This window comes from Pinus tabuliformis, chromosome 3_1, assembly GCF_031772625.1.
Source record: "Pinus tabuliformis cultivar Carrire ecotype Pingquan chromosome 3_1, CPIR1, whole genome shotgun sequence".
In the NCBI taxonomy this organism is placed as follows: domain Eukaryota; kingdom Viridiplantae; phylum Streptophyta; class Pinopsida; order Pinales; family Pinaceae; genus Pinus; species Pinus tabuliformis.
The window spans coordinates 493,139,570-493,157,789 of NC_142301.1; the positions used below are offsets into that span (position 1 = coordinate 493,139,570).

The 18,220-nt window shown below is 40.2% G+C and overlaps 2 protein-coding genes across 2 annotated transcripts in view; one reads left to right on the forward strand and one right to left on the reverse strand.

The window, feature by feature from the left end:
* Positions 1 to 320: 320 nt before the first annotated feature.
* LOC149187954 (uncharacterized) overlaps positions 321 to 18,220 on the forward strand; it is a 33,724-nt gene continuing 15,824 nt past the window's right edge. The window contains exon 1 of the mRNA XM_089411503.1: positions 321 to 879. Coding sequence (XP_089267629.1) covers positions 507 to 879 — 373 coding nt within the window. The 5' untranslated portion in view covers positions 321 to 506. The remainder of the gene's footprint in view (positions 880 to 18,220) is intronic.
* Positions 6,115 to 8,045, reverse strand: LOC149187955 (uncharacterized). The gene is made up of 3 exons (XM_089411502.1): positions 7,190 to 8,045; positions 6,934 to 7,075; positions 6,115 to 6,809 (listed from the first exon to the last, which is right to left on the reverse strand). The coding sequence occupies exons 1-3, from the start codon at positions 7,995 to 7,997 to the stop codon at positions 6,305 to 6,307; spliced, it is 1,455 nt and encodes a 484-aa protein (XP_089267628.1). The 5' UTR covers positions 7,998 to 8,045; the 3' UTR covers positions 6,115 to 6,304.

Sequence of the window (18,220 nt, forward strand, 5' to 3'; positions counted from 1 at the left end):
AAATAAAAATATAATTTAATTAATTTTTATATTTTTTCATTAAACCATTAATAACTATGCTAATTATTATTATAAAAAATTAATATTTCTCTCCAATTTAAAAAATTAACACGTGTTTTCCAAACTTTTAATCGTTATATCATAAATCACATAAACATCCCATCCAAAAAATTAAATTACATTAAAATTAATGTTTAAATAACGTTAAGTCCCTTCGCAACAAATTTTTATGCTAGGACAAAAGTGGGTAAGGTGCGCATCAAATTAAAAATGAAAATGTGGATGTCATCCTCATTAAACATAACTACCTCCCATTGTTAAAATGTCATCAAACCTTCGTATGTAGACCTTAAATAAAAGAACTTCTGTTAAGCTGAGCAGGATCTTCTCAACGCTGACCATTTTGGTGGTACACATCTATGTGATCTCCATCGCAACTGACAATTTGGTTCCACATTAACAGACTCTTCCACCATTGTCCATAGCCCGTTCTTCAAGATCTCCGGATGGATTCGTCCTCGTCCCCTCCCGACATTAAGACCACGGCCACATCCAACAATGGCCCCACTGAAGCTAGCAGGAAGATGGGCTTCGTTGAAAATGCCATGAGGGGAGTGCGCTCTCTGAGCCATACCCTAAAGAGACACGAAAACTACGTAATCCATCTGGTTCTGGTGGGCGCCTTTGTTTCCCTCAGTATGAGGTCTCTGGATCGCCAGCATCAGATTGACGCCCTTGAAGCGGAGAGGGTTTCTTTAGAACAGGAAAACAAAGGCCTCAAGAAGAGGATATGGAATTTGAAACAGGGGATGCTTGATGAGGCTGCGAAGCAGGACGATCGTAATCTCATCGTCAGACTCAAAGCTCTCTTCGGTGACAGTAAGCAATATCTTCGTTTATCTTATTAGTTAGCTAATAATGTCTACCTGCGCCTTACAATGTATTGGGTCTTCTTCTTTTAGTTTTTGGGTGAGCGGGTAGTATTTGTCAGTTGCTTCCCATGAAACCATTGCCATACCTGTTAATGGGTGTTATCTTCCTCCATGCATTAATTTGTTCACCACTTGCACTATTCGTGCTCTATATGTATGTTTTGGCACAATCTAAAGAAGACTTCGTTGGCTTAGGTGCCAAATATAAGGGGTGGTTATTGTTCCAAAATCATCTGGAATTGCATCTGGCCTCAGCCCTTTGAAATTCATGATATTCAGGTAGGGCAGAGCTCATTAAGATTAGAACCCGGTGGACCGCTGAATACTCTGTTGAGCTCACTAGTGAACCAGTGCCCCTGTTGGGTGATTATTCTTCCAAAATCATCTGGAATTGCACCCGGCCTCAGCCGTTTGAAATTCATCATATTCAGGTAGGGCAGAGCCATTAAGATTAGAACCCGGTGGACAGCTGAATACTCTGTTGAGCTCACCAGTGAACCAATGCCCCTGTTGGGTGATTATTCTTCCAAAATCATCTGGAATTGCACCTGGCCTAAGCCCTTTGAAATTCATGATATTCAGGTAGGGCAGAGCTCATTAAGATTAGAACCGGGTGGACAGCTGAATACTCTGTTGAGCTCACCAGTGAACCGATGCCCCTGCTGGATGGTTAGTGGTTGGCTATGTTTGGCTTACAAGCAGCCTTGTATGGGCAGTTCTCTTGTCGTGGGAATCAATTCGGATAGACTTACATACATCTATATCTTAATCCTCAGCATGTTTTTCACACTGATAAATCAGTTATCTATTGCTAACTTATTCTACTAACTGCTCAGTGCTAACAAGAATGCATGATGCTTCTCAGGGCCTCTACTGATTTTCACTCTGTGACAACTATCATAGAGAGTCTGCCTCCGGGTTTTTATCTTTGGCTTCTAAAGCAGTGCCGTCATTAATGCTTCGTTTTTGTGGGTAGTTCATCTTAGTTAAGACGCACTGACCTCTGAAGAGGATCAGGAAACATTGGAATCGATCCATACCTGAAGGCTGAAAGCAATTTCAGAAGTCTAGGTCTCAACTGTTATGCCTGAAATGTAGCTGCAAAAGCTATTCTTCTTACTTGAGCAGCTGCTACAAAAAAATTTCTTAGACATTAGCTGCTTTGGGAGATAATTCTTTAGATTTATATTGGCTCTCACCATCAACTTCAAAGAGCCCCTAGATCCTTTAAAGCCTAGGCAATCTCTTTTCCTGCGGCCATTGTGTCTGTTTATTCTGAACGGAGGAACTCAATTTCAAAGCACATCCCTAGTTACCAATTTCAAGACTCACTCTCAGCCAGTCCCTTGTGAGTGTTTGTGTTAGATTTGTCTGAGTTGATGCCCCTGCATTGTTCGTTTTTATGGCCTAAGATCGCCATGGGAAATAACTCCTTTTCAAAATTTCAGACGATTTCTTCCTTTTGACATGCTGCTTGCCTCAAGTTTACCTGATCTAGCAAGCTATAAATTGAAAAGTGTTCTAAATGGTATCATTCTTTTGACAAGCCAAATTTATGGCTGCTTTTGCTTATCAGGCCAAAATCCGGAAATCTCATTTGTAAAAGATATGATGACATTTATACATTGAGTTCTGCCTAGCCGATTTCAAAGCTGTGTTCTGCATTGCACATGTATATTAGTGCTGGCATTTTTCTTTTAGTTATAAGGTGCTCAAACCAAATGGAAAATTTGTGCTCCAGACTAAAGCCTACAATCATTTACTGTACTGTGCTGGAGCAATTCTGCCCAGGGTTTTACTGTAGCAGCAATCCTTCCTTTGCAATCACAGTAGTAATATTTAATGCAATTTACAAACAATTCCCAAAAACTGTGAAGTCTGCTGAATTTTGAATAGGATATGAAATTCTATTTTTTCCATATGAAGTCTAATGAGGTTAGAAGCACTCTCAAATGTCTCGAGTCATTTCATGGTAATGTTAAATTCTTAAAGTAAAAGTAACATTCTCCGTTATCTTTCATTATTCTTTGTTATCTTTCATTTTCATCCTTTTACTTAAATTTTTAACATTACCATGAGGGAGCATCTAGGAAGCATCTAAGGAGCATCAAGGGAGCACCTTGGGAGTGTCCAAGAAGCCCCAACCCAACTTAAGTCAAAGAAAAAAATAGAACTGTGTGGAACTACCTGTCTCCGTTCGGATCCTTTTGGGATCCGTACGAATCTGTGCCCAATCTGCCGCAGATTCGAGGCGGATCCGTCGCGTATCCACTATTGGATCTGCTGCGGATTCGAGGCGGATCCGTCGCGTATCCACTGTTGGATCTACCGCGTATCCGCTGTCGGATCTGGGGCAAATCTGCTGTCGAATCCACGGTTTGGAAATCCGGAACCGCGGATCGGGCCGACACGGTTCCAAATTTCCAGGAATTGTCTCTGCCGGCCTGATCTGTGGATTCAATTGTGGATCCCCCACGGATCTATACAAGACATAATTCTCGGTTTGGATCCTTGGGGGAGGGGGTGTGTTTCGTGCAACATTGTTCTGGTCTCATGTTACGATATTTGTATGTTTTTGCTGCCCTAATATGGAAGCTTCCTGAGGCAAGTGGGGGTCATACAACGTTGGGTATATCTTTTTCTAATGCATTGCTTGTGTTCAAGCTGACTCTTTCGCAGATCTTAACCAAAGCCATAGTAGACATAAGTCTACGGTCTAATTCGGACAATTAGATAAGGTGTCTCTGTGCCCAAGTCACAAAACAAATAATTGTTTCAACGTCTTAATAGTTTCTCTGTGTCCAAAACGAAGAGACCAAACCCAATAGAAAACTTGTTATTTCCAAATAATAGTCTTGCGTCCAAAAACAAAGAAACCTTGCCCAACAGAGACTCACTGCTCCTAGATAATAGTCCGGTGCCGAAACAAATAGAGAAAAATGGAAGGATGTCAACTAGGGTGGAATCTTTCACCACCGAAATTGACAAGACGGAAGGGGTTCTAAACCCTCAGAGCTAATGCTCAAGAAACAAATGAGATGATCCACAATGATGCTCCAAAATGAATTCAACCCTCCTTTATTTATAGGTTTCCTTGAGGGGTTTCATCTTCTTAATTGGTTGAGTGAATCTTACTCAAAACCCCAATTTTGGGTTTCTTCGCCCAGTTGCCCCAAAACTTGCCCAACAATGGGTATTTTGGGGTTTCTCCCCTTTTAGGTGGACTATAGCCTACGGGGATGGATAGGCTAATGAGTCCCATTTGTCCTCAATTCGTAGAGGACATTACAGTCCCCCCTGCTCGAAATTGCTTGTCCTTAAGCAATGACCAATTCGTTGTGGCTTCTGTGATTTCTTCCTCTAGAGCAGGTTCCATGGATTTCTTTGTTCCCTCTATTTCTTTATCAACAAACTCTATATTTTCTTCAAGCAGGGGCAATGTTGTTTTCTTTACTAGTTCATTGGCCTCTGTCATATCTGCCTTACATAATTCTCGCTCTTCTGTTGGCTTCATTTCTTTGATTTCTCGATATGCCACTTCTAGCTTCATCAATATTTCTTGTTCACCTGCCTTTATTGCATCAACAACAACCTTTTTCTTATCTGTAAGCTTGTTGATATCCTCTACTCTCCTGTTTAGGGAATCAAACTTAGGACGTGAAATTGTAATCCCACCACTAGATTCTGAACTAGAAGCTTGTGCAACACTCGTTTTTTCAGATATAGCTTTTATTTGCTCCATGGCTAGGGCTTCCGCAACTTTAGCTTCCTCAAGGTCCTTATAAGCAGGTTGCAGTCTGTTACCCATGGTAGTTATTTCAGCCTTTGCCTGCTCAACTTCTAATTTTTCCTTACATGTTTCTTTGTTCATAATTTTAGCTTCCTTCTTAGCCTGCTCAGTTTTTGGATTAATCTGTTGCAGAGCTTGAAAGAGATGTGTAGCAACATCTTTTGCCTTTCCCTTAGTAGAAATGGCAACCGCCAATTTTGATCTGGCTATATGCAACTCTGCCTTTAAACAAACCATAGAAAAATGTCCTCCTGTTACCTTATTGATGTTGGAAAATCAAAGTAATTATATTAGGGTTTGATTCTCCTTTCTTGATAATTACTTGTGAGTGTGTTGGCTTCTTTTACTTCTTTATTATCTTATCTTTAATCAAGCAATTACCATATTATATGTGTATGAAGATCACAAAACAAGAGACACAAGATATATCCACTATGCCAGGGCAAAACCCCCTCGAAGGGAAAACATAGTCAAGATAATTCTTCCTGTCAATAGTATTCTTTGAGACTCTTCACCCTAGACCAAGACCAGACTTTCCCTCCACACCAAGTCAGCCTCCCAGATCTTCGACCCCTTCCAGCAACTTTGACTAGGTAGTAGCTTTCGGTAACAACGAAATCTTAGGAGACTTCGATCTCCCAATCCAGACCATGAAACAGAGAGAGAGGCACCAAAAGTTTGATTTTCTTCCTCTTTATAGACTTCCCCAAACTCGCACTTCTTTCGATCTCCCGGCAACAGACTTCACACTTCTCCAACTCTTCTTGAGATATCGAACTTGCTTGAGAGTTGATGCTTCAAATGACTTCGACCTCCTTGTATATATAGGCTTCTTATGGGCCGAATTAGGGTCCTTAGGCCGACTTGATCTCTCTTAGGCCAACTTGATGTGGAGGGTACATAATTCATATTTGACTCAATACAAAACCTTTTTACATCATTCAAAAGCCCAAGAAGGGTCTCTTTGAATGTACAATGACTCTACAAAACTCAATATTAATCCTAGGAGTCCACAATGGGGACTTTGACTAATATAATGATGACCCAAGCATGAAACCCATTCTTTAATAAGTCATTGTTACAATAATAAAAATTCTTTTGACAAGTACATTACATAATGACTCAAGTACATTAATGAAGACCGAACATAACTACATTTTCTAACACTCTCTCTTAACTAGGGAAGTATTCATAATGTACAAATCAATGTTGCACACATCGCGATCGGGATTTAATCGGCGCCGGGAAAAAATCGGAAAAATCGGGAAAAAATCGGGAAAAAATCGGAAAAAATCGTTTGGCACAAAAATATTCATTTTTTTTCATTTTTTTTCAATTTTTTTAATATCTAAACCATCTACAACATAAAATAAATACATTGACACATAAATATGATAAAAAAACTAATATATAAGATGTTCAATATCATTTCTAGCGCTAAAATCACACATAACATTGAATCATGTCCTGAATAGTAAGTCCTGAGTCCCAAGTCCAACTCAGCCTCAAAATATCAACAAAAAATATGATAATGTATCTCATCATGTCATAATGTCATATACAATAAAATGAAAGTCTAATCCTATTGATTTCCTCTGCCCCTCTTGCGAGAATATGGCACAGCTTTCTCTTTCCCTCTAGATGTAGAAGCTGGTGCCTGTGGTGGTGGAAATGGCAGTGGAGTCTGACGTGCTCTAGAAGCTGAAGAACTAGTAGTAGCAGCTACAAGAGGCTGAGGTGGACGGAGACCACGTCCTCTACTGGTGGTAGTGGTAGCCCGGGTAGCCCGGGTAGGCGGTGTCACCTCCTCCTCCTGCTCCTCCAACTCCTCCTCCTCCTGCTCCTGCTCCTGCTCCTGCTCCTCCTCCTCCTCCTCCTCCTCCCCCTCCTCCTCCCCCTCATCCTGCACTAACCAATCCTCAGTGGGATCCATGAGAGGCCTCTCGGTCTCAACCCTCCATTCAGCAGTGGTGTCAATCCCATCCAATGAGATGGCTTCCGTATCAGGTGTCTTCTCTAGTTGTTTCACCCACAATCGAAGATTGTAGTAGACATAGACCATGTCATTAAGTCTATGGGACTCCAACCTGTACAAAGTTCATGAAATAATAAATTAATAATTAATATTATAAAAAAAATATTGTTTAAAACTTTAATGAATTCAAAAATTTATTTGGAAATTTGCAATATTTTAAATGTTTAAGTGTTAACCTATTGCGCTTCTTGTTGTGTATTTTTTCAAATACACTCCAATTGCGCTCACATCCCGAGGAGCTGCATGTTTGGCTGAGGATGCGCACGGCAAGATTTTGCAAAAGGGGTACTCTGCCACCATACATCTTCCACCATGCGTCTACAACAAAATTACAAAGAAAATTTTAAATAAACATAAGAAAAAAATGGAATTTGAAGAAACAATGAAATTTGAAACAAAGTTACAAAGTACATACTACAAACTAAAAAATACCTGGGATTTTAACCGTCCTATCATTGATAGCCATCTCAAAGCCAAATGTGCCACCTGACAACTTATATTGCTCAATTTGTCTAGAGACCTCCATACGTTCTTCTGGAGTTTTCACCATCTTCTGGACACAGGTTAATAATCCTTCCACGACCTCAACATCAAAATTAAACCCACATGCATAAGAAAATGCAGGGTTCAGGAAAAGGCCAGCAGCATGAATGGGACGATGGAGTGTGTTGTTCCATCGCTCATCAATGACCTTCCATAGAAGGAGTTGTCTCTGGAACCCATCATCTCCCTTGTCATCATAGTAGGACCGAATGGCTTCTTTGGCCCTATCCATGGCTTCATACAAATAGCCCATTGCGGGCTTCTCACCATCTACCAACCGAAGAACCTTTACCAAAGGTTCTGTGACAGCGCACACCTCCTGCACTCCCGCCCAGAAGTCTTCTTGGTATGAAACAAGTCTGCAGACGGCCTCTCCTTCTGGTTTGCGGCTCATTGGCGAAGAACGCCACTCCTCTGAAACAAACATTCTCTTCAAATCCCACATAGAATTCAAGAGGGATTGAAGAGATATGAAACTCGTCGCAAACCGTGTAATGGCGGGGCGCACCAACTCTTTGTTGTTGGTGCATTTTCTCATCAAGCTAAGCACAGATGTGTGATTGTAAATAAATTTTGTGATGGTTTTTGATGAGTCAACAGCCTCTTTGACAAAGGGAATTTTCCCTATGTCCTCTAACATCAAATCAATACAATGGGCAGCACAAGGTGTCCAAAATAAAGTAGGATGCCTGTCCATAAGCAATCTACCAGCAGCAACATAATTTGCAGCGTTGTCCGTTATGACTTGGACAACATTTTCTGCACCCACCTCCAAAATAAACACATCCAGCAAATCACATAAATTTTTTGCATCTTTGATTTGATGAGTTGCATCAACAGATTTGATAAACATAGTCCCCAAGGGACAACTAACCAAGAAGTTTATAAGGGTTCTCCCCTTTTGGTCAGTCCAACCATCTGACATAACAGTGCATCCTGTTTGTGCCCATGATGCCCTAAAATCCTCCAATCTTTGGGTGCAGTCACGCTTTTCATCTTGAAGAAGCCGGCCTCTGAAATCATGAAGAGAAGGGAGTTTGTACCCCGGGCCAACACTGGCAACAGCATCAAGAGTAGGTTGGAAAAATGGATTATTCCTTATAATGCTGAAAGGAATATCACTCCAGAGGAGAAATTTTGTCATCAACTTGTCAGCTTTTTCTTTTTCAGTTCTTTTCATCATTGAACCGATAGTTGGTTGTGAACCAGGTGTGGTTCGAGGAACAAAATATGATGATGCAGCAAACGGATTGACTGACGCTGCAGTAGAACCTGTGCCACTTGGCCCACTTCCTTCAACTGACCTTCTTAGTTGCCTTTTGAGTTCTTCTTTGGCGTCTCTAGTGTGCTCTAATTCTCCCAATGCTCTCATGGCTTTTTGGATAATTTCAGCATTTGTCTTTAGACAGGGCCCCACATCACGTCCAGGGATTTGTGCAAGGTGGAACTTCAACCTGTACACCCCCCCGAATATTTCCTTTCCACACAACTTGCAAATCAAGTTTTGTCTATCATTCGGAGTTTTAGGGTCACCATATTCCCAGAAAGGATCCAATTTCCTTGGCATGTTTGTTTTTGAATTTTGAATTTGCAAACCTATGGAAAAATAAGGATTAGGAAATAGGAATTTAGGATTACATAAATGATAATAGTAAATAGTAAATACAAATTACAATTTAGCATTTGCAAAATTACAAGCTAATTATTTCCAAAATCCCAATTTGAATTTCTAAACCCAAAAAACAATGAAAAATAAAAAAAAATAAACAATGTTTAAAGAAAATGAGAAAATAAAAATCAAAAATTGGTTCTCATAGTCATAACAAATAACCCATCCCAAATCAATGAAAAATTTCTAAAAATTCTTTAAAAACAATGAAAAACAAAGTTTTTAGAGAACCAAAACAAAAAAAAATTAATCTACATACCTGGTTTATGGACAAATTCGCGATCTTGGCTTGGATTCCTCCTAAAATCGGCTCCCACAAGCGACGGCAACCCTCTCCCTCCCTTCTTCTCCTTCTCCTCCTTCTCCTCCGCGGCGGACTGCTGAATGAATAAACAAAAAATCGATTTTACATATAAAACCCCCGCTGCCCGCGCCTCCCGCGATTTTTTCCTTAAAAATCGCGATTTTTTCGAAAAAATCGTTAAAAAAAATTTCCGCCGATTTTTTGGATAAAAATCGCGATTTGAATCGGCATTTTGAAAAAATCGCGATTTTCCGATTTTATCGCGATTAAATCGCGATGTGTGCAACACTGGTACAAATACAATGGAAGATCTCAAACTATATGAACCATGAAAAACTTTTAGGCACCGCAATGCCATGGACTAGATTCCTGACCAAGGCAATCTATCCAACCGGTCACTCAACAATTTAGGCACTACAATGCCATGGACTAGATTCCTGACCAGGGCAATCTATCCAAGTGGGACTAAGGTGGACTCAAGCTTTCAGCCCCTCTAGGTACCATCAGGCTTACTTGCTAACCACCAACCCAAACATATAGGTGTGTATCCAAAACAGAGCTCAATAACCAACACCACCTTTTCAACTTCGGGACCCAGACATCAACACAAAGTGTCGGCCAGATGTCTCCCCAGGCAATGCTTCACTCGCAAAGCCTCAACAAATCTCTTCCACTTTCTTATCATCAATACAATCAACAATATCTACCAAACCAAGCAGGTTCCTTAGATATTCAAACTTCTTATTAGGAAGAGCCTTTGTCAGTATGTCTGCTACTTATTCATCTGTCGAGACATACTCCAACTTTACGATCCCATCCTGCACCAAGTTCCTAATAAAGTGGAACTTATTATTGATATGTTTCGTCCTCGAATGAAACACGAGATCTCCAGACATCTTGATACAACTTTGATTGTCACAATTAATCATAGTAGGACCCAGAGACTTCTCAAACAAATCTGTCAGAAGCTTCCTTAACCAAACAACCTCTTTTCCTACTTCACATGCAACCACATATTCTGCCTCGACACTACTCAATGCAATGGGATCTTGCTTCCTACTCATCCATGAGATCATAACAACTCCCAGACTAAAGCATCCTCTAGTAGTGCTCCTTCCATTGGTCTCACTGCCACCCCAATCAAAGTCTGTGAAGCCAATTAGCTTGACTTCCTTACTATCATACTTTAGGCAGTGATGTATAGTGCCACAAAGATACCTCAATATATGTTTGGCAGCTATCCAGTGATCATGACGAGGCTCCAACTGAAATTAACTAAGAATGTTCATTGCAAAGCATATATCTAGCCTAGTATTTAGCAGATACATCATGGAACCCACCAACTGTCGATATGAGCTACGATCCACAAGACTAGAGTCAGAGCCCCTCAACTCCTTGAGGTTGGTGATCACAAGAGTAGTCATCGGCTTGGAATCCATCATCCCTAATTTCTGCAATAACTTGATGATGTACTTTCCTTGCCCCAAGTATATCTCCCTAGGTCTCTACCATACCTCTAGACCTAGGTAATAGTGCATCAGTCCTAGATCCTTCATTTCAAATTCAGCTGCCAACATCTTCTTGCATTCTTGAATTCTTCACTCTATACCTGTGATGAATAGATCATCCACGTATAGTCGAATAATGACGGGCTCATTATTCACGACCTTGATGTAGAGATTTGGATCAACAAAACTCTTCACGAACCCAATTCTAAGTAGATATGCATTCATCCTTACATACCATGCCCTAGGTGCTTACTTCAAGCCATATAGGGCCTTCTTAAGTCTGCAAACATGAGAGTCCCTGCTATTCACTTCAAAGCCCTCGGGTTGTTCGATGTACACTTCCTCATCAATGGTCCCATTCAAAAATGCGGTCTTAACATCCATTTGATGGATATTCCACCCCATTGTAGCAACCAATGAAACCAACGATCTAATGGTAGTGTACCTTGCTGTAGGTGCAAACGTTTCTTCATAATCAATACCTTCCTTTTGCGAGAAACCCCTTGCAACGAATCTTGCTTTGTACTTGTCTATACTTCCATCACAACATGTTTGATCTTATAGATCCACTTCAATGTGACAACTGATTTGTCACTGGGTCTAAGAACGATCTCCCAAACCCCATTCTTCATGATGGATTGATATTCTTCCTGCATAGCTTTCTTCTAAACCTCTTCATGCTCAACTTCCTTAAATGTAGATGGTCCGACTTCAATTAACTTTATCATATATGCAGCATAGCCAGAATATCTCTTTGGTTTCTTACTTTCCCTGAAGGAACCTTTCACAACTTCATGTCCTTAAACATCTTCTAATGTAGCTTTCAACCAATTTGGCCTCTTCCTTGTGGTTGGGACAACCACCGATTGAATAGGCTCACTTGGTCCTTCTTCTTCGATATTTGTAGTAGAGTTTTCATGATGAACTTCTTCTTCTTCAAATATGGGAACCTCTTCGTCATCAGAATCAATAGGAATATCCTTTGATTTCTTGTATGCTTGATTTTCATCGAATATGACATCCCTGCTTACTTCAATATGTCTTCCTTCCTTTATGTAGATTCTATATGCTTTTGAGGAAAGACTATAACCAACGAATATTCCCTTGATACTTGTCGAGTCCAACTTCTTTCGCTTGTCTTTCGGAACATGGATATATGCTGGACTTCCAAAGATTCGGAGGTGATCCACACTCGGCTTCTTCCTTGTGAATACTTCTTCGGGTGTAGTATTATCAAGACTCTTATGAGGACTTCTATTTTGAATGTATACGACAATCATTGCTGCTTCTCCCCATAAGAACTTCAGTAGATCTTGATCAAGGAGCATAGTTCGAATGCCTTCTTCAATTGACCTATTCTTTCTTTCGGCCAATCCATTTTGTTCAGGATAGTAGGGAACAATGAGCTCCCTCTTAATACCTGCTTCCTTACAATATGCAATCAACTCTTTAGAAGTGTATTCCCCACCATTGTCAGACCTCAAAGTTTTTATCTTTCTTTCGGTTAGGGTTTCCACTTCAGCCCTAAACTCCTTGAACTTATCAAATACTTCATCTTTAGTTTTGAGTAGGTAGAGCCATGTCTTCCTAGAATGGTCATCAATGAATGTCACATAGTAAAGATGACCTCCAAGTGATTTGTCAGACATGGGCCCACACACATCAGAATGGATGAGGTCTAATATCTCTAGTTTCACTATTATGAAATGGCTTTTTAGTATGTTTTCCCAAAGAGCATCCCTTGCATACTCCTTCATGATCTAACTTCATATTAGGAATACCATGAACTAGTTGACTAAGAGTAGGGATGACCTTGTAATGTAGATGACCATACCTCCTATGCCATAGCTCAATGGGACTTATTTCCATATGAACCAAGGCTTGAGGAGGTGGTGTAATGACTCGATAAAGACATCCTTCACGAACTCCAATAACCCTAGCTTTATCAATGCTAGAGTCTTTTCCCTAAAGCAATATTTTTCCATCAACAAAAGCAACTCTTTCCCCTTTATCTTCTAAACAAGAAATAGAAAGCAAATTCTTATTCAAACCTAGAACATAGAGAATGTTGTTGAGATGCAGCTTCGATCCATTATCTAGCTTCAACAACATAGCATTTGTTTTCACCCAATTCCACTGCACGAGAGGATGGCTCCTTTGATAGTGTATGAAGTTGCTTACTTTCACCTGTCATGTGTCTTGATGCTCCACTATTAATGATCCATGCATTGTCATCAGTAAGAGAACCTGTAAGGGCAGCCAAGAATCCTTGACTCTTGACCTTGTTGAACAAGTAGTTGATGACCACCTTGATCCAACTTCCAGCAGTGTTGTAACCCATTCTTATGTAGTTCACAATAGAGGGAGAATCCATGCCAACAAAGTGATCTTTGACTCTTCTTGACTTAGCTCCAATACCATGTTGGAAAATCAAAGTAATTATATAAGGGTTTGATTCTCCTTTCTTAATAATTACTTGTGAGTGTGTCTCGATGCTCCACTATTAATGATCCATGCATTGTCATCAGTAAGAGAACCTGTAAGGGCAGCCAAGAATCCTTGACTCTTGACCTTGTTGAACAAGTAGTAGATGACCTTCTTGATCCAACTTCCAGCAGTGTTGTAACCCATTCTTATGTAGTTCACCATAGAGGGAGAATCCATGCCAACAAAGTGATCTTTGACTCTTCTTGACCTTAGCTCTGATACCATGTTGGAAAATCAAAGTAATTATATTAGGGTTTGATTCTCCTTTCTTAATAATTACTTGTGAGTGTGTTGGCTTCTTTTACTTATTTATTATCTTATCTTTCATCAACCAATTACCATATTATGTGTGTATGAAAATCACAAAACAAGACACAAGATATAGGCACAGTGCCAGGGAAAAACTCCCCTCGAGGGGAAAACGTAGTCAAGATAATTCTTCCTTTCAATAGTATTCTTTGAGACTCTTCACCCTAGACCATGACCAGACTTTCCCTCCACACCAAGTCAGCCTCCCAGATCTTCGACCCCTTCCAACAACTTCGACTAGGCAACAACTTCCGGCAATAGGCAACTTTCGGCAATAACGAAATCTTAGGAGACTTCAATCTCCCAATCTAGACCACGAAACAGAGAGAGGGAGGCAACAAAAGTTCGATTTTCTTCCTCTCTATAGACTTCCCCAAACTTGCACTTCTTTCGACCTCCTGGCAACAGACTTCGCACTTCTCCAGCTCTTCTTGAGATATCAAACTTGCTTGAGAGTTGATGCTTCAAATGACTTCGACCTCCTTGTATATATAGGCTTCTTGTGGGTCGAATTAGGGTCCTTAGGCCGACTTGATCTCTCTTAGGCCAACTTGATGTGGAGGGTACATAATTCATATTTGACTCAATACAAAACCTTTTTACATGATTCAAAAGCCCAAGAAGGGTCTCTTTGAATGTACAATGACTCTATAAACTCAATATTAATCCTAGGAGTCCACAATGGGGACTTTGACTAATATAATGATGACCCAAGCATGAAACCCATGCTTTAATAAGTCATTGTTACAATAATAAAAATTCTTTTCTTTATTCTTTTGACAAGTACATTACATAATGACTCAAGTACATTAATGAAGACCGAACATAATTACATTTTCTAACAATTGAAACCCATTTTTGCGTGCTTTGTTAGTTTTTGTAACATCAGATAGTGTTCTAGTCTCAAACTTTGTGAAGAGGCTAAAACACATGAGATCTCCAGAACCCAGAAATTGTTTATGGAAATTCCACCTAGAGACAACTCAATTAAATTAATTAATCGATAATTAAAAAATGCCTAAGTCTAACTTAGGGAAATCAATTAATTAATGGGAATTAATTGAGAAAGGTGAAAATTCTCTAGAAACTCACATGGATCAACTCAGAGATGATCTCAACCATCAATAAGGACTTAATCGTGGCCGTTGGTGATCCAACTGGAGATTATAAGAGGAGGTCGATTGGGTTGGAGAAGAATACACATAGGAAGAGCAAGTTTCCTTGGCAGATCGAATTTCCAGAGAGCAACATTTAGCCAAAAGAATTCGAGCCAAAAGGAAGCAAGAGTAAGAGGGATATCAATAGCACATTTCCGGAGGAGGATTCCAAATTCGGAAGAGTCAGTTGAGAGGAGGATGAGTTTTCCTTAGGAAGCCGCGCAAGGCGTGCGCATGAGGGCTTCAAACTAGAGTTTGATTCAGCCAAAGGAGTTGATTCAATTGTTGATGGCTGAGATAAATTCCAGAAGGTCAAGCTAGTCACTTCCCGGGGCAGAGACCGGTAGAGTTGCAGGATTCAGTGTGTTCCAGAGGCAATGTAAATTAGGCAACGTAGAGGCTCACGCATGGGGCATTTCGTGTGGCCATATTTCAAAGCAGAATCAGTTGTGGTGCTGAGGTATTGTCCTCACAGATATTTTGCCAGTATTTCTCTCAGATTGGATTGCTAGATTAGGCATCCAAATTGTACTCAAAATTTTTGCTGTTGCACAATAATAAAACCCTCATCTGCTACACCAATTTTCCCACATTGGGTTTTTTCTGGGGACAATTGTCCAAAAATAACAGTGTCATATTTTTGTGAATGTTAGCATTTTCTCAGTTTCCAACATTTCTATTTTCTGCAACGTTTTTATGGTGAAATTTGCAGTTGTTATTTTATTCTTTATTTAACGTAGAAAATAAACTTCTTTTAATTTTTTTATTAGTTAGAAGAAAATTTGTAGTTGTGCAATAGATTAAAAATTACACATGAGATCAGAGCAAGTTTGATCAGACAAGAAGCTCAGAGGCGAAAGGAGGAAATCGTTCAGATTCACAGGGGGTTTGGCAACTCGATTTCCAGGTCTGCGCAGGGCCTAACAGATAGTGCAAATTGCTGGATAGGGGGTCAAATTTCCAGTTGCAGTGTGCAGGAAGGGTCGATTTGTCCAGGAAGTGATTCCAATAGGTAAAGGTGAGCAGATCAATATTTTTCGCAAGGCAGATTGTTGATTTGAGCATAGTTGTTTTTGCTGTAGTTTTACAGTTGCATAATCAACATCGAGTGGAAGAGAAATTGCACACACTGAGGGATTTTCTCAAAAGGTTTCCAGTTTCAGTATTGAAGGAAATCCAAAATTTCGAGTTGCAGAGACAAAACCAACGGGCAGGACTGCACGTTCCAGAAGGGAGTGCAAATTGTAGAGCAAATAACCAAGCAGGAGAAGAGGAGAATCCTATTTATTCTTCCAGATTGTGATTTTTGCAGAAATGGCCTCAGCAAGACTTCGTGATCAGGACAGGTTAGATGGTGCATCCAACTACATTGTTTGGAAGGCCAGAATGTCGTTTCTACTGTATGAGTTTGGTCTGAAGATGTATGTAGAGTGAGCCATAATGGTACCTACAGATCCACAACAGTTAGAGAACTACAACAAGGCGATGGCCAAAGTGAAGCGGTTGATTCTTGATCGATTTCGTGATCATATAGTCTCACACTTAGCGGCCAAGAATACGGCCAAAGAGATGTGGAATGCTCTTGCAGCACTAACTATACCAGAATCCTTTCGGGAATTGAAAGATGTTCATGAAGGAGACGCTGAGGACCACTAGGATGCAAAAGGGAGGAGTTACCCCCTTCCTCACCAGAATTCAGGATATTCAGAATGAGTTGTCCGTAGTAGGAGAGGCGCCACAAGAAGCTGAAGTAGTGCATGTAACTATGAACGGTTTCACCAAGGAGTGGGCTACATTCGTCCAAGTTATCACTGGACGAGATACACTACCTGGATGGGATCGTTTGTGGGTAGATTTCATGCAGGAGGAGATGCGAATTGCTCTAGTCAAGAGTAGTCTTAGTGGCAACAGTAAGCGATCGAAGAGTGTGAAGGTGGAGGAGAACATAACTGTTAAAATTGGCAACTAGGGCAAAATTCCACCTTAGGACAACTCAAATGATGGAGATGATTATTGCATTGGGTTCCTCTTTTCGAGAGGTCCAATTTTGATCATCTCATTCTAATAAACAGAAGTGGAATTTTAATTTATTCTCTCTCATGCACAAATTGTCAAGGTCGGCCTCAGTCAAATGTAGGCTCAAGAAGCCCAATGGATGTGTCTCCTCACCCTCCAGGAATTTTATAAATAGGAGTGACTTCTCTCCTCATTTGGACATCACTCATCACATCATTCATCTCTCTCTCTTCTCTTGATTGGTTCGTACAGCTTGGGCAACCTCTTTCTTCTTTGCATGTGTGGCAGGAGGTCGAATATTTCAGGGTTAAGTGCAGGCCTAATTTCATAGAAACATACCAGCGTTGACCATGGCTCTTTTGACCTAGTTTGACTTAAATCTTCAGGGCACAGATATCGAGGTGTTTTGGACAGGTTGACGAGAGTTGACTACAATGTTGACTTCATATTTGGCTGCAGAAATTACAACAATGTTTCTCTCTCCTTTGATTGGGTTTGACCGAATTGTTTTAGGATGACTTTGACTCTCTTTGAAGGCCAAATTAGACCGCTGTTACTAAGAGGACATTTTTGCGTTGATTTGACCAACGTTGACTTTTTGGTTAGCGCTGCAATTCACTGTTGATTTTGACAAGGTTGTTTTGACGATGTATTGGGCAAGTGAATTTGATCTATGTACTCTCTCTCTACTGAACTATTGAATAATAATAAGAAGATTTGATCAAAGGGTTTTCCCCACATTGGGGTTTTTCCCTGGCATCCGCCAAATCTTGTGTCCTCTTGTCTTGGCTTGTCTTCTGCACATGTTTTTATGTTCTATCTGCATTTACTGTCAATGTGTTTAAGTTAATGTGATTGCTACTGGAAATTGGAAATTGTCATTGGGCTGATAAGGAACATTGAAGTAAATTGTGCTAAAGCATAGAACATACCATTGTTAACTAAAATTAACATGGTATTAGAGCTCAGGTGAAGACAAAGCCCAAGCAAGAGTGAGGAAAAACAATCACTAAGGGAAGTTGTTGGACAAGAACTTGGAACTAGTCCCAATGACGACTACATCCTACTTCAAATCCGAGGACAAGCTTAAGGACAAATCCGACTATCATGCATGGAAGATGTCTCTAGATTTGACATTGGAAGAAAATGATGCCATGGACTATGTCAAAGGAAGAGTAGTGGAGCCTCCTTCAAATGCATCCGCAGTTGCACAAACAAAGTACAAGAAAGGTGAGGTTAAAGCTAAGAAAATTATTGTTGACTCTATTCACAAGCCTTTGGTTGCCTATATTTTTGATTTGGAAACATCTAAAGAGATGTATGACAAACTGGTTGGGATGTTCAAAGTAAATAATGCAAATTAAGTTCTCTTTCTCAAGAACAAGTTGAAAGACATCAAGATGGATAGAGGAGAATCCATTCAATCCTACTTCATGAGGATTACCGAGATCAAGAATGATCTCCTATCTA

Coding starts and splice junctions, on each gene's coding strand:
- LOC149187955 (XM_089411502.1), bottom strand. CDS start 7,997: ATGGACAGGCATCCTACTTTATTTTGGACACCTTGTGCTGCCCATTGT. Junction 7,076..7,189: donor TAGGACGGTTAAAATCCCAG/GTATTTTTTAGT, acceptor ATTTTGTTGTAG/ACGCATGGTGGAAGATGTAT. Junction 6,810..6,933: donor CACAACAAGAAGCGCAATAG/GTTAACACTTAA, acceptor AACTTTGTACAG/GTTGGAGTCCCATAGACTTA.